Source organism: Atractosteus spatula, chromosome 16 (genome assembly GCF_055471065.1).
Source record: "Atractosteus spatula isolate fAtrSpa1 chromosome 16, fAtrSpa1.hap1, whole genome shotgun sequence".
In the NCBI taxonomy this organism is placed as follows: Eukaryota; Metazoa; Chordata; class Actinopteri; order Semionotiformes; family Lepisosteidae; genus Atractosteus; species Atractosteus spatula.
Genome location: NC_142721.1, coordinates 3283893 through 3308010, shown reverse-complemented (window position 1 = coordinate 3308010; position 24118 = coordinate 3283893). Strand labels below are relative to the sequence as shown.

The 24118-nt window shown below is 36.5% G+C and overlaps 1 protein-coding gene across 1 annotated transcript in view; it reads right to left on the bottom strand.

Moving 5' to 3' along the window:
* Positions 1-9081, bottom strand: part of cd44b (CD44 molecule (IN blood group) b) — a 34653-nt gene extending 25572 nt beyond the window's left edge. Inside the window, exon 1 of the mRNA XM_088934708.1 lies at positions 8794-9081. Coding sequence (XP_088790834.1) covers positions 8794-8863 — 70 coding nt within the window. The 5' untranslated portion in view covers positions 8864-9081. The remainder of the gene's footprint in view (positions 1-8793) is intronic.
* Positions 9082-24118: the final 15037 nt, after the last annotated feature.

Here is a 24118-nt window from a genome sequence, read left to right as displayed (position 1 = left end):
TTCTTATGCCTGACTCCTCAATAGTCATTCCTTATGGTGCTTTTTATTAGTAGAAGCTGTTATTCCTAGTGGATTGTATACTTAAGGTGTAGCTCTAATATTTTGATGCTTGCATTTTGCAACAGAACACACTTGTTTTCCTACAGTATATGCATGTAAAATGATGCATCTTATGTTTTTCTTGATTTTTTATAGAGGCACTTGATGAAGTGATGATGATCTTTCTTCAAATTCAAATAGGAAGAGCTAGAGTGGCCGATGGAAAGAATAGATGCACTCCGATATGAATCGGAATGAATCTGCCATTCAGCATATACAGTTTTACAAAGTATTGAGACACTTCATAGGTAAAATTACAAAATTATGCATAAACATTGACAGGGTTACTCAAGGACAATCACTTTTATTAACACAAGTTTGTCACCACTATGTTTGACAGTAGGGATGGTTCTGACTGAATGGTGCATTAGTTTGGGCTTGTGTCAAATGTAATGCTTTGTATTTATACAAAAAGCTCCAGTTTTATCTTGTCAGAACACAAAATCCTTAAACACTTGTTTGCAATATCACTTAGGTGCTTTTTTGCAAACTCCTAATGAGATTAGTAATTTTCTTCAGTTCCATACAAGTCCCATTTGTGGAATGATTGGGACATTTACTCACATCCCTTGTACAGAACTCTTGTATACACAGCTGGCCTCACTGTGGCACTTCAAACCAGTTTTCTCATTGCCCAGCTATTCAGTTTCAAGGGACAGCCTAATCTAGGTGGTGTCTGGGTTGTTCCAGAATTTAATGATTGACTTTACCATGTTCAACAAGATATTAAGGGATATTATCTTTCATTTATACTTTTCTTCTGATCAGTACATTTATACAACCCCAAGTTGTTTGAAAAGTCCTTGGTTTTAAAGATTGACTGCATGGAATTTTAGTGCCTGGCTAAGTTCCAGAGATAGGTGTGTTTATTCTGAAATCACGTGAACCACTATTTCACAGAAATAGCAGCATTGTGCGGCTCATTAAGGTAATTTTGTGTCCATAAATTACCTTTTATTGCAAGCTTTAAAGCAACAAAATTCAAAAACTATGCAAAGGTCTGAGTACTTTTGCAATGAACTGCACATTATATATAATTTCTTCTCTCATTTGTGATTGTTCTTTGGTGCTAAATGGGAAGCAGTCGAAAGGCAGAGAGAGCTCTGTGAGTCTAGTGGTATAGGAAAAAAAAGGCGCTTATTCTAAATTCCTGAATAATGCATTCGTTCCTTATTAAATAATGTTTAGTAACATATGCCATTATAAAACCTTTTCCATCAGCCACTCAAGAAAGGGGTGTAAAGCTTTTAATGTAGTGCACATTCACTAAGACTGAACCACACAATTATAGACTAAAAATTATTCAGTTACAAGTCAGGTTATCAAAATTATAATTAGAACTAAAGGACAGGTCCCTGTATCTCAAAATAAGATTTAGAAATGGGTAATGGATAAAAACACAGAAGTTACAAGCAAGGCTCCGATTTTGGAGTTAATGTCATTGTTAGAATACTGCAGTGATCTACAGTATATGAGGACCATGTTAATGCTGTAAATTCTGATATAAGTAGTAAAGCTGTGACATTTTCAGATAAAATCAAAGGGTTAATAAACGCTGTAAAGGCTGCAAAGGAAATTCTAGGAGAACTAGATTAAATTCAAGACTGGGCAAACAGCTGGCAGATGAAATTTAATATAGACCATAATGCATAATTTTGGAAAGACAAATCTCCCACTATTTTCTCCACTCTGAGGTCAGGATAGAATGCTCCCTGCACAATGTGAAGACATCAGAGACATCCTTTATTGTGGTAAACTTTCAGGTTTCCCAGTACTGTAAACCCTAAAGACACCCTCCAGGACCCCAGCTCACACTTGCTCCCCAGTCAGGGAAGTCTGTGCAGTTGTATTTTTAGGTCGCTCTGTACTCTGTGTTTTTCACTCGCCACACCCGTATTTTAATCTCCACATTCACTAAATCAGGCGCTGGAGTATTCAAACTGATTCACTACAGGTTGCCCAATCCCAGTCCTCACTGAACTAATCACTGATCACTCAATTCGTTGTTCTTATTCTTTCAGCTGTTCACTCAGTCTTCAAACACCGACTCTTTACAAACAATTGGTCACTCTTCTTATCACTAAATACACTGGTCTCTCTGTAATCAATATCTGCACCCTTGTTGCAGTTGGTTTTTGATTTTTTTTTCTCTCCAAGACATCTGACACATCGGCAGACATGTCTGTCTGCTGAAGGTAATGCCAGGGAGTACCTGGCTCTCAAGCTATGCCATTTAGACTCTAGGGAGAAACTATTCTACTACTGCACATTGCCAAGTCATGCCACATTCCTCCAGGTAACAATGCCTCCAAGTCCTTCGGCAGTGCACTTCAAGCCAGGCGGAATAATTGCTATGCATTAGAAATGTTGGACAAGCAGATTCTTTCCCTCACCTTCTGGCCCTGCACTGCATCCCTCAACTCGGTCACGTCTGTCAAGCAGGTCACAACAGTCCCATTCCTGGTCACCGTACAGTCTGTTTAACACCTGCGGTGCCCATCAGTACAGCTTAAATCAATCAATCCTGGCTGTTCTTATTGATGACCAAACCACACAGAGCCTGTCCTCTCAGCTCTTTTCTCTTGTATGGAATTCCATTAATTCTGAGTGCCAACTATTCAGTCACCCCAGGCTTGCATTGTTTCTACAGGTATTTGTTTAATCCACAGATGGCTTTTTCTCAAAGTCACCTCCCACTACCTCACAACCCCACGATAGCTGTATTTTTGGGGGGATAGGACAGTAGCTGTCTTCTCTTGGTTGTTCTGTAGGGCTTTGTGAAAGAAGGCGACATGGGGACATAGACAGCTTAGCGCAATATGCTTCACCTCTCATAAAGCTAGTCTTTCATGTTATGTCTTTTTTTTTCTCTGCCTCCATCCAAGTCCAACCCAATCACTTCACCACTTGGTCATTCAAGCAAAATTAATCAAGCAAGCACAGGCAAGAGCCTAGAATATCTAGGTGAATTGCTGCTTGTAATGTATGTAACAATTCTAATACATGTACAAAGACATACACAAGTTTTTTAGCTTAGCGACAAGTAGTTTATCTACTGCAGATTGAATTAGATCAATGAAACCAAAACAGCCAGTAACATACTGAATATGGAATAGGCTTTAAGCCCTTTCATTTCATTTTAATAATTTCATACTCCCATACAAACAATATTCAGCTGTGTAAGTACAGCAAGCATGTGGAATCTTGTGTGATTCTCTATACAAATAAATTTGCATAAATTAAATACCTGGAAATCTGAACGATATGCAGATTTATCCATTAGTAATGGATATATCCATTGCTAGTAATGAGTAATCCATTGCATTATATTAAATAACTGAACATGTTAAATTGCATTGGAAGTCAGGTGAAAGGAAATTGTCCTTATTATTTTGTATGCTACTTTTTTCATTCCATCTTTGATCAGCAGTGATATGAAGTTTCTTTTAAGGATTGTTTTCATAGGTTTAGTGAATTTGCTGCTGCCAGTACAGACAGGCTTGAGCTTGGCTTTTAATGTACACTGTCTTCCTATCACTAGCACACCTTGTTATTAAAAATTACATATTAATTGCTTTCAAAATATTAATGTAGAGGATGTTTCAGGCCCCATTCAATATCAGTCACGCATTAAAATTTGCTTGTGAATGCTTGCTGATATTTGGATAAAAGGCATAAATCCAACACTTTTGACATTTAATTAGGCAAAGGTTGCACATGGTAGTCAGTATCAGTAGGTTAATGTGCCTTAACATGCAACATTTTTTCACACCTACTCTCATGCATTGTAAGTTGCATTTAAAGGAAGGTATGTGGGTGGATCTTGCACATCTTTATTTCTGAAGTGCAATGCAGTATACCAATAACTGAATGCATACTCAAAGCAGTATTTTAGAAAAATTTCCTAGTATTTTTATATGACAAGTCATGTGTGTCATATGATACCAAAGCTTTAATTATGCAAACTTTAGCTTTTTCGTTTTGTCATTGGCCAAAATGCTGTTCCCTGGTTTATTTCTATATTTCCAGTTTTGTCTTTCTGTGGTGCAGTTTGCGGACCGTGGGAGAGCAGGGATAATTGGTATAATGTTGTCAGAATGATGCTTGATGTCATATTAACCAGTTTTAGTGTTCTACAGTATGAACTAGAACAAGTGAACAAAAGCAAGCCATACATGAAACACTCTTTGTATATCTGACAAAATAAAATACAGCTTTTTAAAATTCAACTGGGGCTCCTTGCTCTCTATTTGTTCCACTCAGATTGCCAGTTTTATATTCACACAGACACCTGGCCTCTCCATATAGTTTTTTTTGTTATTGTCTTCATGGTGAACTTCATGTGCGTCATCACAAAACGACAATACTGTAGCTCTGAGATGACTTTTTGGAAGAAACACAAGCAGTCCTCGTTTCAAAGACATGTGACCCATGCAAACTTGAAAACCATGTTTTATCCAGAATAAAATACAGTTTGTTGTGGCTTCATTAATACAGATTGCAAGAATAGTGTTATTCACAGTAAATAAGTACAACTACAGTAAAGGGCAAAAACCCAGAGGGCAAATTCCAGAACGCTCTACAAAGTTAATGGTCATTTATTGAGTAAAACATTTTTTATGCAATGGCAATGAAAAAAAAATGTCAGCATTCTTTAATGACATGCAGCATTATCTTTTTAATTCCTTAAAATGGGCTAGCCTGCCCTGCACTGAGCTTCCAAGGAACAGCTTTGCCATTACATAGGCATGTTCTCCCAGAACAAAGTTTAATATTATTTTATTTTTATCAACCAGCCACAACAACACAGTGGAAGTGATTGATAACACATTATATCCAACAGTTCTATATCTTAATTTGATACCCATAACAGGGACATTTTGTATTCTTTTAAATGTGTGAGGATATCCAAAGACAATTAAAGGAATATAAATGTGAGGCTTTCTGAGGTCTTATGTATGTAACATTTGAATGTCTTATGAATGTAACATTCTGACAAAATTACTTTTCTTGACAAGGCCGTACAATGTTAGGTTATTAGTGAGAATAATATTGCCACATACTGTACAGTGCTTAAACTTGAGAATGAACCAGAAGACAGTCTAGCATTTTATGTGCACATTACAGATTGATAATACAAAGTCTCTTAATGTGCATTAAGTATTTGTCTTTAAGATTCTATAAAGCAGCATTTTAAAAACGTTTGTGAGGATGAAGTGAAGAGAGGCATTAAAGAAAAAGGGAGGGAAAAATTCTAAATGTTGCAGTACACTTAATGGAATTTATGGATAAGAACATGAAAGACACTTTTTCATCTCAGTCCATTTGAAGGGAGATCAGAATCTTTAATCAAGAGAAGCCAGAAATACGAGACCGTAAACCAAAAAAGAGCTTAAAATCTAATGCACAGGATTTTAGGAATTCTGCTAGAGTGGGTCATTCATGTGGTTTCAGACTACCAAGCGAACGTGTGTATGTCGCTTTCATGAGGAATGACTCAGCTCCTGGTGATTTTCCTAAAGTCTGCTTTGTTAACTTGGCTAGGCACTTAGGAAAAAAAGCACCTTGAAATGTGAGCTCTCAGCAAGCAGAGTGTCTTACAAAATGCAAGAACCTTGCCTTTGGATTCTGGCCGTTTTATAAGATTGGTACACTCAAATGGAAATTGACAAAGAATGCTCTTCAGCATGCATGACGTCCTGTGTACACACATATTTCTGACATACTACACACGTATTCTCCACAAATTGCTCATTAACAGACTTAATCTGAACCTACATCTTCATGTTTATTTTTTTTCACCACAACATTTACAAGCATTAAACTGAGGTTCCTGATGATAACTAATGATGTTGCTATTCACTATAAGTGATAGAGTGAAACAACCATAACTTTCAGATCATGTTGCATATTTACTCATACATGCAGTACTTCCCCATTTTCCACAGACTAAGCATCCACAAGCTGATCAGTACTCGGAGGTAATATCCCTTGAGCTAAGTAATGGTTGTGAACAATACTAGTCATATGATCTCATTGGGATTTTCCAGATAAATTGCTTTCAAAGCAGTGTACAAAAAATATTAATGCATCAATGCCACACCTCTGTATCTACATATAATAGAACTAATAATTATACAACTACCACTACTATAATAATAACATTAAACCATGGATGATCAACAGGACACTGTGACTTGTGAGGCAATTCTTCTAAAATTCAGCAGAGCTTCACACAGAACTGTACACAAGCTTGGAAAGAGACAACCCATTCAGGTCATGGATAGCTGTTGTACCACAGACCTGCCCAATGAGTGGCTTTCAAACATATTTCCTTCTCCAGACTTTGTATTTTCACCTTGTCTGTCAAAAGTGCTGAACATTGAATCTTTTTAGGTAAAGCACCTGTTGCTCCTATTTTTTGTCTTTCCAAGGATTTCCAGAACACAGTCATTGAAATAGGTTTGGGATTAAGATTCACTTCTCAACAGTTCATAGCCAACAGTTATAGTATGTTTTCATACAACTGAACCTGCATACAAATGCATTTTTGAAATATAGATTGGGAACACAGAAAACATCTCTGTGAATATGTGTTGAATATTGCATAAACAAGTTAGTACAGAACGTGTTGACTTCAACAGTGCGATGCTAGTATTGTGTGTTGGATATAGATGGTGGTGTTTGAAGTAGAAATGCTGAATATAAATTAATATCATTACTTCTTCTCATTTCCACATTAACTCATGGCTTCTAATTTCTAATTCAAAAGACGCTTAAAACAACTTAAAAGGCGATAAGTTAAGACAACACAAAAGAAAGAAAAATATAATTTCCAAGGCATTAGGCTCAGTGTGGTTGATTATGTAGTGATAAAGCACTAACTATTTTTGCAGAAAACATAGTACTACCCAGGAAATGGGAGGGGAATTCGTAGAACCAAAATATTTTCACAATGTTCACTTAAATTTTGTAACTGTGCAGAGCAACCCAAAAACATTTTCCACATACAGTATTGAAACACTTCTCAGAAAATTTGATTGTTTTTCATTCTATATTTTCTCTTGTCTTATTTATCATTATTCCCTTTGCCAAAGTCTGACATCATGGAAAAGTTTAGGTAGCTTTGGCCATTTGGGAGTCGTACCTACCTGTTTTGGCCTGTTATGTGTAGTGTGATTCACCGGGTGAACCACAGAGAAAAAAAAACACTTTCTTTTTATCGAGAAAGTAACATATTCTTTGTTTGAGCACAAGTATGAGATTGGACAAGATTGATGACTAATTGTAAAAGACTTTAGACCTAGTTTCTCACACTCCAGTGTGGAGTAGTGATTAGGTTAGGGCTCAGAACACATATTGGGAAGGTTGTTGGTTCATATTCTTGGTGGGGCACTACTATTTAACTGCTGAGTAAGGTGCTACACTAAATTAAAATAAATTTAAAGTGCTATAAATGGGTAAAAATACAAAGTGACTTGAAAAAAAGCATCAGTAAAATAAAATCATAATTTTTGAGTGGAAACAGGCTATTTGGGGTGCCTTGTGACCAAAGCAGCAATAAAATCACTTGCAGTAGATGAGTATTCTGTCTGGGTTACAGCACCAACATTGCTAATACCAATATTAGAAAGTCTATCAGGTTTAAAATGTGTATTCAGGAGATGTCCATTAGAAGTTTTGTGAAATTCACACTTTGATCTCCTAAGTCATTTTACCTTTCAAAGACAGTTTTAATTTCTGAAAGCATTTCTAAACTGAATTAGCTCATTCAAGAAGTGAAGTTCAGTCTTAAAATTAAAAGAGTGACTCTGGAGATGCAGAAACCTTTTTTCCATTGTGTGAGCGATGAAGTACAGCCTCACTGGAGTTCAAAACCAAAACGTCCAGGAGATTATTCTCAGCACCTGATTCTTCTTTTTAAAAATCCAAATCACTGCCATTTAGTGGAAAGGAAAGCCAGCTGGACTTCTGTATCAATGACCTCTTTAGATAGTAGCTGAAATCCCAGCAGAGCTCATTGGGCATTAAAATGCCAAACAAATGTAAATTCCATTAGGAATTTCAATGAGATGCCTCCCCAGTCTCAAGGCCCCCATCCCTCCACCGTCCAAAAATCACTGCTTAAGACAAGTAAACCTTGGCACCATTCCAGCGGCCAATACAGTGAGCCCTCTGCCAGTCTGGATGCTGTGGCGCTGAAGAAAAAATCAAACCAACCTGTTTGATTTTTGGTACCAAGTTCTCAATACTCGAAAGGAAACAAATGAAATGCTACATGTCTTTTTATTGCTAAGGCAGGTATGAACACTTCAACAGCTCTGTCCCCGAACCTGCTGAATACTGGAACATAAAAATGCTATAAACTGAGTGACAATGATAAATAGGCTATTAAATATTCGAATGAACTACCCTCAGAAAAATCCCTTTTGTTTCCAGTCCCTGACAAACCTGGACACATCAAAGGCATAACTAAAGCCAGCCTGGCACCAACACAGCAACAGATATCTGAGCGCTGCGGAGAATGTCTATGTAGCTGATGCCTCGCAGTTCTCATTCATTCCCCTTTAAGCAGCAGAATCCATGCTTTTTGTCACAGCATCCCTGCTTTAAGACACCCAGCTCTCCACACAAAAGCCCAAAGCATTTAAATTCCAAATAGGAAAAAAAAAGAATAAAAGCAAAATGGCTTACCTTGTGTCTTCACAGAACTGGGAAAGACAATTAATCCATAAGCCAGAAAGAGCAAGCAGGTCCAAAACATTTTTTCTCCTCCTAAACAAGTGAGCAATGAACCGTCTGAGTGACTGTGTCGGTCTGTAGCTGTGAAGCTGCTGGAGACTTTCACTGAACTTTTTTTTTATATTCTCTGTGTGAGAAGGGACTTAACTCAGCCAGTGACACATGTGAAGGGAGGAGGCTGGTACGTTCACACCCTTTTTTCTCCCCAGCTCTCTCCTGCCCTGGTAGCAACACATTTATGTTACCCAGACAAAAGGAGTCCTCTCAAAAAGGTGCTCTCTCTCCCTCCGTTTCACCCTCCCTCTCCCCCTCCCTCTCTATCTAGATTAATCACATGTGTGTGTATAACAGAGTGTCATCCTGGTCAAACACCTCGCCCTGTGCAGTTCAAAACTTCACCCTTTCTTTTTCTCCTTTACTTGTCAGCCCCTCCCCCCATTGTGTCTTCTTTATGGACTGGATTTAATCTCTTTACTTTGTTTTTATCAAATAGTTATTGAAGAGAGTAGTATCTGGGGCAATTTAATCACTCTCAATTCACCAAATTTGTGAACCATATGTGCTGAGACATTGAACTTTAAATTCTGTGTACTCACAGCTTGATGTGTTCAAGGTCCAAGCGAGATAAATACATTTGCATGTTTTGGATTTCATACTCAGATTTTGTTTAGCGATCACTTCCTGTCTTAAACCAGCGTTCTCAATTATTTTTACAGTGATCTCAGCTGAAATAGTCATCCATTAACAGAGTGTGAATGAATGAAATCTGGAAAACTGCAAGCATTCCACATCTCCCTCCTTCTGGACCCCTTTCATCAAACAGGATGACTCCTGTTGATTATTGATCCTTCCTCCTGTGTTGTACAGCACCTCCTTTAGTGCCGTTTCTGTACCCTGATGATATTCAACCTCCTCCTGTGTGCTACATGCTTTTTATTGCGGCTGTACATTGGGTGCCACTTCATCATTTATAGAAAGTATACAGTAACAACTATTTAGTAAGCTACAGTAAGTCACAGTAATATAAGAATACCACAACACATTTAGGAATAGAATATATTCAGCTTTCAGACAAATGATTGGTACCACTGCATTTTCTGCCATCTCTAAATGAGTTTCAAAAAGATATAGATGGAGGCTTTTAGTACAACTGTGCATTGTAAGTACTTGGAAGTTCACAAACAGTACTATACCTAAATACAACAGACTTATACAGTACCTAAATTCACACCATAGGGATTGCCTAAGCACTTGTCTTTTATGTGTGAGATTTGTGTGTTAGTTGTAAATAACACCAAAAAGTATTTATTTTTTTCTCACACTATATTTATCATCCATTCACAGAACTAGCATGTCTGATAAGGTAGTTGATTTAATTTTGTGTTGATTATTAACTTTTTGAGATGTTTACACGCTAGTTAACCATCACTATCAGAAGCAGATACCTGAAAAATAAAAGAGGCAGAGATTCCACTTAGTAGAAACTGAAAACAAAGCACTTTTCATAAATTTGATCAGATTTTTTTATGTACACTTATAGTAGGTCATTGGATTTGGAGGAGAGAAAAAAAACAATTTCCCCAATACAGAAATTAAATCACTGTGGATCCAAGACACAATGACTGCCCAATGTCTGGGCAATGAGTTTTATGATGTGGAAAAAGAAGGTTCTGGATTGTCCTTTAGTCCTTAGGTATTTTATCCCGGGAGGCACTGATAAGAGGGTTATTAACTTGGTCTAAAATCTAAGTACATCTTTTGGAGTTTAACAAACTCCAGACCCTGGGTCTATTACAGGCCACCTGGATACAGATTGTCATGTACATGTAGCAGTTGACAGTTACAAGGCAGTGGAAAGAAAGAGTCATGTTAGAGTCAGCAGATTGAAAAAAAAAATTGCCACCTAAAACATGATATTAAAGAACAATGTCATGGTCAGAATCAAACACAAAAATAAATTTTAAACAAAAACTTTTTCACATCACCTTCAGTAACCGCTTATGCTGACTGAGGAGCTTGATTCGTTACCCAACCCTTCACAAGAATAGCCTGGGTCCATTTTTCAGTGCTCATCCTAAAGATTGTGTTGACTTTGCCAGTATGATTTAGGATCTTCAACAGCTGCATCTGATTTCAAAACTGTGAATATTCAATTTCTTTAAACTGCTCGAGTCCCCCATTGCTGGAGATTATATGCATAAAGGACACAAAACTTAAAAACATTTCACAAGATACAGCACCTCTCCACTAAGAGAGGATCCTGCAGTCTTCCTCTGTGGCTCCTCGTAATGACATCCACCATTGGTGAAAACATCTATAAGTACAAATGAAGTCAATTATTTATTACCCACCTGGTGTGTAAACATCTGTAATCCCAGAAGATGGTTGTCTACTTTTTTATGTATGTGCAGATCACCTTCACATAACGTTCAAAGCTGGCTTTCTTCCAGTTCAAGAATGACTTTCAAAGACCTGTATTTTAAAAGTGTGAAAAAGAATTGTTTAAAGCAAGCCAGAACACTTTAATCTGTTAAAAACATGATTCTAAGGAAAAGAAAAATCTGGACCACCAGAAGGTGATGTTAGAAACTGTAAACCCAGTATTTGACCCATTGGCTAATCAATCCCAGTGTGCCAGAGATTCAGGAAAGTCTTTTATTTCTATTAATATTTACTGTAAACAAACCACTCTAGCATTGTAAGGGAAAATGGCGTAATGCCTATGAAATACTTGATCTCCTGTTTTGAAATACATGTAATTATTAAGGATTGACTGGAAAATGTAAGAGTGTGAATTATAATCGCTGAGGGTTTTGTGAGGAATTTCCCTAAAATAATTATTCTAATCCCAGAAATACCACTCCTTCTAGAATCAGGACAGCTTCCAATTCTTCTGGGAAAGGAGGGAGGAAACTGAATGGAGCTGGCAGCCCAGTACTTGGTCTTCTGGCACAGCCTGAGGATCAGAGAGAGAGCATTTCATTAATACATTTTTACTGGAATTGTCTGTTAATGTTGTGTAAATTGTTACTCTTTGTCAATACCATGATTCATCTGTCATAGCAATAAAGCTCGTTGCATTTGAATGCCAACATGGTCAAGGTGAACCATTAGCCCTTTGTTATAGTTATGTAGATTTATGGTCAATTTAAAAACACTCACACATCAGTGCCTCATTGTCCCCAATCTCCAATCTTGGCAAACTATTGCATTTCTAGGTGGAATCACTAAGGCTTTGGGTGGCACAATAATAGTCAAGACCTCTAGGCATTCCTACCAAGGCAATACTTACTTAATGTGCTTCATTAACTCTTATCATTTTCAATTGAAGACATTTAGTCTAAATGGAGTGGGTATTATTGTCATCACACAGACAGAGTTCCAGAAATCTAAGACTGAACAATGCAGAGCTGGTCAAGGTCTGTTTAGTATTTTCTCTGTGTATTTTATACTTTTGTATTTCTCTTTTGTTTTTTTTTCCCTCTTTTATTTAGTTTGGGTTGTCATTTTAAGGATGAATTAAGTAATTCATCAAGTAAAGTTGCAGATGTATAAGAAAATATAATAGGTAAGGCAATTTAAAATAAGGACACACAACATAAGAAAGTTGGCAAATAAGAAGAGAGCATTCAGTACCAAATATCTAACTAGATGTAGCTTATAGATCCAAGGATGTCATCCAGACTTTTGTAAAAGAAGCAACACAATTGGATTTCAGTAACATGACTGGATAACTTGTTCCAGAAAACCAAAACCCTTTCTGTAAAAGACTTACCGGCTTTTCTAAATTTTATTTTTCGATTAGTTTCCATCTGTGTCATCTGTTATGAGTGTCACGGCTGATTTTAAAGAAGTCCACTGGCTTGACTTTGCAGCACTTTTCAGGATTTTGAATCAGTTCCCCTTGAACTCTTCTTTCTTCGAGATTGAATACTCCATCATTACTGATATATCAAATTCCTGACATAGTCGAGGAGACAAGGAGAGACAAAGAGAAACACAAACCAGAGTTTACTGTTGCATGTCTTATATTTATAATATTTCCTCATTTCTTGAGCAAAGTGTAATTGAAGGTGAAGTGTACTTCACCTTTCTATTAAACACAATGTTTTAAATAATCATATTAATTATCAAAGCCCTTCTTGTCCCGTACTGCAAAGAATCTTTTGTCCTGCAAAGAAGTGAAATCAAATATTAAATTTCAAGCCAACTGCAAAGCATGACATGCATTCTGAAAACAGAAATGCATTGAATATTCCAGGCATATTTCTATTAGAGTGTCTGCTTTGCTTTCAATGTGAGCACAATGAGCCCATGTATGAGGGGAGCGTTATTTCAGGTAGAGAGAAATATTGACATGAAATGAAACACTAAGTGACACAAGTGGCAGGTTACTGCACATGGCTTCTCTGGGGAATACATTGGCTTCATTAAAAACTAAGTGAATTACTGAAACAAGAAGAGCATGATCCTGTAATTACTGTATAACAGCATGGTTCTTCTTTCATGAACCCTATCCTCACTGAAAACTTTATAATAATTTTTAATTGCAAAGTTTTTACATTTTGAGAGCCATGTTCAATTATTTAAAAAGGTGCTTGACCCTAAGACCAAATGATGTGAATATGAGGGACATAGTCTAGTGCACTAAACGGGATACTATGTTATGTCACAGGGTCTCTGGTTTGGTTCTGAAATGGAGTCCTAGTGTTACATACTGACCTTTTCATTTTCTCTCTTTTCTCATCTACCCACGAACACGCAAGGGACCTTTCAGTTGACATTTTGGAATAGAACTGGTTAGCTGTCCTAAACTACTCCTATACAAATGTTCTAAAAGTTGAGAGGAAACCAGAGGGTAACCAGGATTTTACAAAATACTTAAAGCACTTATATTTAAAAATAAATCAATACTGTAAAATAGTATCTCTGTGCATGTGCCAATTTCTAGAGTCTGTCCGTTTGCACATTTTCAGGTCCTAATGATTGAGTAAATCTTCTTCTAAGTGATTTAAAATTCTCATGACGATAGTTTTGGTAAACTAGAACAGGCAATAGAGTGACCTTAAAAAGAATTTTGATAAAATGATATAATGTAATGAAGTAATCAATGAAGTAATTACTGACATACAAGACGTTAAAATTAGGCAGCTAGTTTATACACCTGATATAGCGCACAAGGAACAGACAGAAATCATTCTAGCTCAACTGCCTTTCGCTGTCATCATCCTAGCAACAGCTTTTTAAAATAACTGTGGCAAAAGCAAAAAGAACATCCTGTTTGCATTGTGATTGATTCAATGCTGTGGCTTTTGTTACTGAGCCCTACCTGCTCCTGTCTCAGCTTTTAGATCTCCTCTTTTTATTCTTCATTTTTCACATCCCTCACTCTACCTCAGTGCAAATGCAGCCATATCTTTTGAATCTGCATACTAAAGAGAGTAGGTATGGATTCAAAAAGAATTTGGTTATGTGGAGATGGTTATTTCTAAAATGAAACTTATATACTGTACTGTGAAAGTACTCTTACTTTAAACTGTATACATGTGCATTGTTTAATTTAGCATTTAGCTATTTAGCTGATTTAATTAGGATTCAATTAATGCATGTATATGTTTAGAAACATGCCTGTTTTATATTTTTCTATTTATTTCCATAAGAATAAATCTAGTGAAATGAAACCTACTACTGAGCAGCCTGTGAAAGGTATTTACAGTGGAGCTGAAGCACAGGACTACTTAGGACTACAGGTGATACTTTGTCCTTCATAGCCAGAACAACAATGATTTCAGCTGGGTCTCTGTGGCAGGTCCCCCTGTGGTGTGATGGTTGCCTGCTAATTGATTCTCTGCACCGTTTACACCCCTAGACAGAAAGTAACTGCACAAGGAATCTCTGGGCCAGGGAAGAGGCTGGGCCTCGATCCCAGGTGTTCCACAAGCACTGCCCCACCCTCATCTGGGTCACAACCCACTTTGCCTATCTGTTTCCCCTTTTGTCAAAGCCTGAATCGGTTCCTTCTGCCCATAGGTCTACCTGAGAGCTCCAACTTCCTTGGTTGAGTAGTTGAGTTCATTGAGTGATCAACTGTACTAATACGCTGAGAGAGAAAATCGTGCTTCTTCCTCCGTAAAATAATCTGTTCACTAACCATTGGCAAACACCATCATAATTGACCATATTGTATTTATTAAACCCTGAGTCAACAGGTGAGCACTGAACCGTCAACTACAGAGCCAACTCACCAACTGTTTTCACCTAGAGATTGACCTCACCAAGAAAACTATTCTGTGCTCTCTATCTCTTTATAGAAAAAAAGCCTGTTTGGAAAAAGCTGTACTAGATCCCTTTGTTGTGCCTGCAAGTGAATGCCTGCACTTCCTTTCTTCTCTAAACCGTCTCAAAGCTGCCCTCCAGCAACTTTAACTGACAAGCACAACCCAGAGAGACAGCTACTCCACCACAGGCACTCAAACTGGGACAAACAGGTGTGTGTCTATGTGGAGTTTGTGGAGAAGACAGGAACTGAAACAAAGACTCATAGCAGCTCAGTTTGTCATGAAAAAGGATCTCAATCTTATTAGTTACTGATCTCTAGGACAGAGCTGCTAGCTTTCATTCTGCAGAGGTGAGGATTTCAATTGACCTATAAATCCTGCAGTCTTTGTGAAATAAAATCAGCTGTCTCTGTTGTATTTTGTGTTTGTGGTGAACACAAATACCTCACAACAATACAGCAGAACTGAAGAATTCAGTCCTTCTCCTAAAATGTGGCTGTTTGTTCAATATTACTCTGTTAATAATATACTAAGGTGTTGAAATCCTACAATAGACAATAAAACGTCATCAGCAACTCTTTACTTAAGTTTACTAATTATTTAATCACTTCAGTTTATCAGATATTGGAGATTTAAACAACTTGATCGAAAAAGGCTAGCAATTGAGAAAATACCATTGATCTCATCTTGCTGGCTTGCTCACTAGTACTTTAAAGTCATTAGGATCTCATCAAGCATTTGATAGAAGGATCTGATTAAATCAGTATCAACAACATGGCACCTTGTTCCAGATGCCACAGTGCTTTGTGTAAAGAATGTTCCCCATTCTCAATTCTTTTTGAGAATGTTTCTGAAAAGGTCCCAGGTTCTTGCATCATTGTTTATCCCAAAGTATTCTATGGATACACTTTGATAGCGTTTTTCAGTATTTCAATACTTCTATCAAGTCTTTTGTTATCTCTTATTTATTTCTGTATAATATTGTGTTTGCTCTAGAACCCTCTTAAAGGCAGCAAAAACCTTTTGGTAATGTGGTAACCAGAATTGTACATTATCGTCTAAATTCGATCTGACAATTATATAAAATACAGCTCTTTTAGCATCATATTCCATGATTAAATTACTTTTTCATTATTTATTCTTGCATCTTGTCGGCATTGTCTCAAGAATTAAAAACAACCGAAGCAATACATTTAGGCAAATTATCAGTTCAATTAGGAAGCTGTGTAGTCAGCAGGAAAATAAACTAGAGGACCTCCAGCAATAAAGATGAATACATAAGCAGGGGAAAACTACACTTTAACCATGTTCACATCGCATCTTTTGGAAGAAGTTGACCAGAGGGCAGCATGGAGGCACACTGCTTAGAATTGCTATCTTGCAGCATTGGGGCACTGGCTTTAATTCCTGGGGTGCTGTCTGTGTGGGGTTTCAGTCCAAAGACATACTGGTAGGTTAAGTGAGTTCTGGGAAAATTAGCCCTGGTGCGAGTGTGTATTCGTTTGTGTCTTGTGTATCCTGTTTCTTACTGAGAGAGGCTCTGGCTCCCCCATGACACCAAATTGGATAAAGTACTTTGAAAATGGATGAATGGAAGTCAACAAAATAGACCCAGACACTCAGAACCAGGGTCTCCCATAATGTCTGTCTTCCCACCTTCAAAATCTCTGACTCAGTGGAGCCAACTTCCTACAACACAGGTGTACAGAGACCGTGAAAGACCGTGAAAGAGCAATTACTTATTATGAAGAATAAAAGATGAACTACAGTATGGCTGGTTTGCAAATCTTACTGTTGAACAAAATTTATTTTATTAAGTCTTTAAAGCAGAAAGAGAATGCTTCACAGAACATCAATTTAAGTGCTTTTGTGTTACATATAAAAGCAAAGGGCACTAAAAGGTGAATTCATGAGGTGAAAGCTTTTGTTTTGTCCAGACATGACTACTGCAATATCCTGCTTGCCGGGTTCTGAAAGATCACTTTGTAGAAACACCAACATGGTCAGAATTCATCAGCTAGAATTATGAACAGGTCTCATTCTGGTGAGAGTGCTGCCCGTGTGCTGGGTTAGACTTTAATTTTAATAGACTTCAAGATGTTAATCTTGAGATTTAAGACAAAGATATCTGTCCCCTTATATTCCTGACCTCCCAATAATTTATTCCTGTAGCTGCACTCTCCTGTTCTCTAGTGTATCTCTTGGATATATCTTCAACACAATTTTGAACTATGGATGACAAAGACTTTTCCTGCAGTGCGTCCGAGTTATGGACATCTTTATTGCGAGATTAGAAAATGAATTTGTTTCTCACCTTAAAACTCAGTTGTTCTGCCATTAAAATGGCCTTTCTATAGGTTTTATGTAATATATTGTTAATTGAATATTGTTTTATTTTGTCAGGTGTTTTTGATGATATTTTTTCTGTTTTTACTGAAACAATTCTTATGATAGAATAGATAGATTAATAGTTTATTAATGTTTTTAATATTAATATTCAGTTTGACACTCATTAGTATTTACTTCTGTTATAGTTACAATGGTGGGGAGTTCTCCATCATTTTGAGGAACATTACACCTCTCACAAGTTTTAGAGAGGGGGCCATATCAGTTTAAACACTTGAAGAAGGCTGCACAGCTGGAATCTTGTTTTTCTTTTCTTTCCTTCCAGTATGAAATGAGACTGTGATTCTTTCACAATTCTCCCATTAGTTATTTAATAGATTTCTGATACTCACTGCACAAAGCAGCCTTCTTTTAATAAACACTCATGTAGTGAAGGAATATGTCTGCTTTTCAGATAATGTTCCACTGTAATTTCTTTTTCATTTGATTGACTTCCCTGTGTATCCAGTCAGGCTCACAAGCCTTTTTCTACAGTACTGTATGTCTGCTGTATTAATATATGACCCACTCTCTACTCTACACAGCAGATTCATTTTATTGGCAAAGAAATTGCAACACCTATGGTGAGCCTGGCTTTTGAAAAAGCGACAAAAAAAACCTTCACTTTCTGAACATAAATCTACTGTATCATTAGATATAAATCTAATTTCATTTGCTAAAAGCGTCCGATTGTTCCCAAAGTTCCCAATGTGATTACACTTTGTAACCTGCATAAATAGTAGAGAGGTAAATATATTCAATAGTTTTTGTCTTTACCTGGAAAAATAGAATCACATACAGTAGTTACATTGATTATTATAATTCAGTCACAAATCAGAATGTTTTATGTTAGGGTAGTTGAGCAGTATATTGAAAATTATTAAATAGTCAAAATCATTCCAATTCCTTTTAAGTATGTGTATGTGCACAGTATGTGCTACTATTTTGCTTTGTGATGACCTGGAGTGCATTGTCTGATTTTAAGAAACATTTCTTTATTAAAAGAATACGTTTGTTCCTTGAAATAAGCTATGGTATCATCTTTGACAATGTGTAGCTTACTCCAACCCTTTGTGTAAGAAAGTTCCTCTTGTACTCTATTACTGACTTGTCCAGTTTTACTTACAGTAGCTGCTGGAATCTGACCAGGAAAGAGGTGGCATCTACCTGGATGAACAATTATTGTCTATAGTAGAAGAAACAAAGAATTGTATCATCCTATCAACAAACTTATCTTTAGAAAAATCCTTACTTTAAGAAACTAATTTTCTGAAACATTTCCAGGGCTACACACATTTGAAAAATCTTTAGACAGAAGAGTTTTATTCAGACACTCAAGAGTTTTCTCAGTTCAAATAAATGTAGGAAAATTGAAAAGAGATCTCTTTTTATTATTGGCTTATTTAAAGAAAATAGAATCCTTACTTTTCCTTTCTTAACATTTTTATTGTTCTTCACCATTGCCATAACACAAGTAACAAGACTTCTGACCCTATTGTATCTCTTCACACTTCCTATATGGAATGAGATGTTATCCTCAAACCTTGTTAACTGAGAATGTGAGGTTGATAAAATAAAGATTATAATATCTATTTCACATTATAATTATCTATTACACATTCAAAGCTTGGTTGTAGAGACTGACAGCATACTGTAGCTTTAAATGGAATCTGTACTTGAAATGGATTGGATATTGAGTAGAGGATATTCTCTTTTTTCTAAGTCTGTATAATATGATATGGATGTATTATATTTGTCTCTTATACTTAAATCAACTCAAATCTAAAGAACTGTTCACTGTTTACATATGTAAAACCCCTACATATGAACACCATCACAGCAGTTTACTGTAGATAGGCAAATGTTTGGTAGAAGTAAACACTATGATGCTACTGAAATGAATCATTATATCTCAGCTGGAGAGTTTCTGGAATGATAATGACATGCTATCAGCATTGACCCAAGAAATATTGATTGCAGTCTGATTTTAGCAGCAAAGAATAACAAAGCAGCAGACACAAAGCTAAACACAGGCTGACTCTGTGGCTTCAATGAGATATAGATGACGTATTATGCTTGAACAATGGAACATGGTTCATGCCTTTTAGTGCATGAATGGCACCTAATGCTGTATTTCAGTAAGCTAGTACTATTACAGCACACATACAAATTGCTTCAAAAGGGCTGGCTTTACATAATAATAAAAAAGAATTTCATTATTCAGGTTGGGGGTCAAATCTCTAGTCAGCTCCATGGATTGTGTTTTTGTTTAGAGTCTGTCTCGTTCTTCTCTTGGCATGTAGCCCAGTGCAACACTGTAGCCTTATCTGTTGGGTGACCAAGTGAGGTAGGTCAGAGCAAAAAAGCCCTTTCAGAAATCCTGTGCAAAGTGAGGGTGGAGTATGCATGCAAGCAGTTGCTATCACAGTGCTTCATGCACAGCAACATGCCTACTCTGGTCAGACACTAGATATAAATATCTGAGTCTCAGTAAAGACTGATAGAGAATGCACAGACAACTGGTTTAAAATCTCTGTACCTCAAGAATATATGTAAGTAAAGCTTTCAAAAAGTGCTTGAGCCAATAACTGTTCATTGTCAGAAAGATCTGAAGAATAATAAAGGAATTAATTTAATTTATGTTCTGCAAGTTGTGACTACTATGCTTAATAGTAAGAGCTATGAAGAATAAGCAAGAAGTAGTAAAAAAGTATCTGCACATCTTTTAGTCATTAGTCATTTATTATTAGTCATTTAAGAGGAAGCTTTATTTATAAGAACTAAATTGTGCCTTACCAGGAGCTCATAAACTCATAAACAGATCAGTCATAAACTGTCAAGTTGTAAGAAGCAGAAGTTTGCCATATCGATTCTTTAGTAATGGCATTTATTTTGTAATGAAAACACAAGGACAACACATAAGACCACAGCTGGCCAGAATAAACAGAACAAAGCTCTTGCTAAGCTCATGCAAAAAATGTTTCAGTTTGAAACGGATGATTTCAGAATAATGGTTAAGAGTGATCTATAAAATCGGCTCCTCCTAAACTCTGTAGGACAAACAGTACATTTAAAACTCTTTTTAACATGTCTGCATATTTGTTTGATGGGTCAATAAGACTTAACATGCCCTAGTACAAAATAGAAATAAACAATTAATAAAACTACAAGGAAAGATTTTCCTTCTTCATGGAATGTGTGATATCACTTGAGTTGCAGTCTTCAGCATGCCAGAACGCATCTCGTCTGCAAAGTGCGCAAAAGAAGGAAAGAGGAAACAGGACCTGAAGCTCCATACTGTTCCTCTTTCTGACAATGGACTTTGTACATTGCCCTCTGGGTAATATATAGGCTGAATCAGTGTGGATAATTTTCTACAGTACTGTATGACAGTAAATGAAGGAAATGTGATCCTCCCCACCCTTCTTTACTTCCTGCACCTCCTCTAGAAAAAGACACTGTATTGACCTTTGTTTCTCTTTTCTTTTCAACAGGAGCCCAGCATGAATGTTTTGAAACACTTTGAAACATGCAGCTTGCACATGAAACTGTAGTATGACAAAAAATAGTTCAGATGTTAAATTCTCATATTTCTCCTTGTTTTGCATTCACCCATTACTATCAGAAAGTACATAGTTAAATATAAATAAAGGATCACACTTTTAATAACATTGAATAGTCATTGCATGCCTGTTTTATCCAAAAAGACTAAGAAAGTCTAGACTGAGCTATGCATGACAACTAATGCTTCAAGGTAACTTATGATAAGACTTTAGACTTGACATCCAATCTATAGAACGGGGTACACAGTGTAAGAATAAAATCTTTATGCAAGTACCTTTGGGTAACAACCCTACTTATGGAGACTAAACAGTACTCTAAGCTTCAGCCTAAAACCTAACTGAATTCCAACTGCAAACCTACAACTACTCTAAACTTTAACCCAAAATCTAACCTCACCAATTACACATAAAGAAACCATGAATTACCTCTAATCCTGATGTTACAGCACGTGTGTGGTTTTATTTTCAAAGCAGATGACCTGGTTCAGAGAACAGAGAAAGCATGTGAGCTTTTTTCTGAGAGGGAGCTATAATACTGCACTTTACTATTATTCTCACACTGCTGTTTTTACGTCAATACATTATTACACAGGTGATGCAGGACTGCCTGGCTGAAACCATATACTGTATTTTACAGCTATCTTTTTTCCCTCTCACTATATGTTTCATGTTTGAAGCAGTTTATTAATGTTTTCAGTTCAGATCTTAGAGAACAGGTTGTCCATCACTGATATGTTTTACATCTCTTTAAAGGTAGATAGGAGGGTGCACTAGATAATTTCAGATTCTAGTCCTGATTTGAAAGCAGTTTGGAATGCAACACTTAGACATCCTTTAGAAGTCTAAACTTGCACATGAATGCAAGCAAAAACATAAGAGCAGACCAGTCTTTTATTGTAGGTCTAACTGCAGAGCAAAATATAATTCTTGAGGTTAGGAAGGAACTCAGATACATTTCCAGTCACACCTGCTTTCATTAATTTGCAGAAAATATTGTTATGGATGCGATTTTGTCGTGTAAACTGCGACAGCGCGATCACAGGTGTTTTCATGACATTATAACTTATTAACCCTCTTTTCATCGCTGATCTGATGACGATCTGTTCTGATGATCTGTTTCTGACTTTTTTGCATGTATGTTTTTTTGTTTTGTTTGAAAAATTAAGTGATGGAAATTAAGTGATGGATGTTTGTTAAAATTTGGTGATGGAAAGTCAATGTAATACAATGTAATGCAGACACCAGGCAGATTAAAATACCAAAATGAGCAAAAAGCTTGCACCATAACACTTAAAAGATTGTTATGAGCGTCAGCATTATTCATGGGTGTCTATGTCAGGCCCTGCATGGCACACAACACCAAGCTACCAGAAGACGCTAGCTTCTGCTTTTGTTTCATTCAGCTCTTAGTGTACTGTTACAGACAATTCAAGGCTACTCTTAAACACTTTCCAAGGATAGTGAAAGCTTGACCTTTCCACGTTTATTCTTAAATCCTCTAGACTCTTATCGTACTGGTATTTGTAGGTATATCAATCAGACTTGTTTTAAAATGTTCACATTTTTAAAATTAATCTTATTTTTCTACACCAATAGATGCCCCTTAAAACGCAAAGGACTTTATTAAAAACATTTGTGATTGTAAGATTACATACTGTATCCTGTCTTCTTTCATTTTCAATTTCTACATTTTTCCAATAACACTGTATTATTCAGATAGTGTTCTGACCATGCAGGAAAAAAAATCGTTCATACTTCTTTCAGATTGTATAAATTGTTAATTTTCAAAATTACATTAGGAAAATTCTGTCAGCTTTCAGTTAGCAAACCGTTTCTGTATTGCAGTTCCCGAAAACTAAATGTCAGTTGCCTGCCCAGGGGCCAGAATGGAATGATGAAATTAGTTCTGCTTTGTTGCATACTACTTAACTTGTGATTGAATTTTTAAACTAACAGGATTTTGTGCCATGTTATTTATTCAAAGGCAGACTGTGTTACAGGCATTTAATCTGTAGCAAATTACATCAAAAAAATATTTTTTTTCTTAGAATCATTAATAAAGAGAATTATGCAAATGGTAATTGCTGTTTTTTTTTGCTCATAATGATGGTCATGTGCTCTATGGCACACACAAGACTATAGTTTTCTAGGAACTTTGTGATCCAATTCCTTTGGATGCTGGAAGGGCATCTAGGTTGTGCATGAAACTTGTATTTCAGTGGATCAGAGAACACATTGAAATTCCAGTCTTTCACTCTAAATGAAGTATCCCACTAATAAACTTGTGTATAAGAACCCATGGTGAATGCCTCCTCAGATTGTAGTCGAGGAGCTCACTTGAATCAGTCTTCTTTCATGCACTACGAAGAGCATCAATGTCACGATTGAAAATATGTAATTGTTTTTGATGCCAAGAACCATATCTCAGAATGAGTAACATTCCTCCTTGCAATCTTTATCGCACTTTCATCCATAATATCCTCACTGTGCATAAATGTAGATATTTCCCAATGACTTTGCCAAAGTTCCTACTACTCTCCAGATGATCCAAGATATTTAATTATCAGCAGAACAGTATATTCTGCTTTCTGGTACATGTCTAGCCATCAGAAGCAACCTTTAAAAAATCCAGCTCATCCGCTTTAGCATCGTTTGTTATTAATACTAAGTCTTTTCAAGAGAATATTAGCCCGAGGAGTTATCTACTGTTTCTTGTAGCTACAGCCTGTTGACCGATTCAGATAAACAGAATTATAAATCTAGAAAATGAAATATTAACAATAAATCAAACTACAGAAAACAGGTGTCATTTGTTACTGATCTGGGTAGAGCAATTGTTTCCTCCTTTAATATCTCTGAGTGTATAATCTGCTTGCCTTTCTATACAAAAATAAGATTTAGTGCTGAAAGGATACAGTCTCTCATACTGTATGTGCAATAATATTCTTTCAAAGGGAGCAGGAATGACTATCACAATGTGGACCACCTGAGATAATTACATATATGTAGTGCTTAAACTCTGAGACTGTTCTATCAGCCCATTAAGCCCGC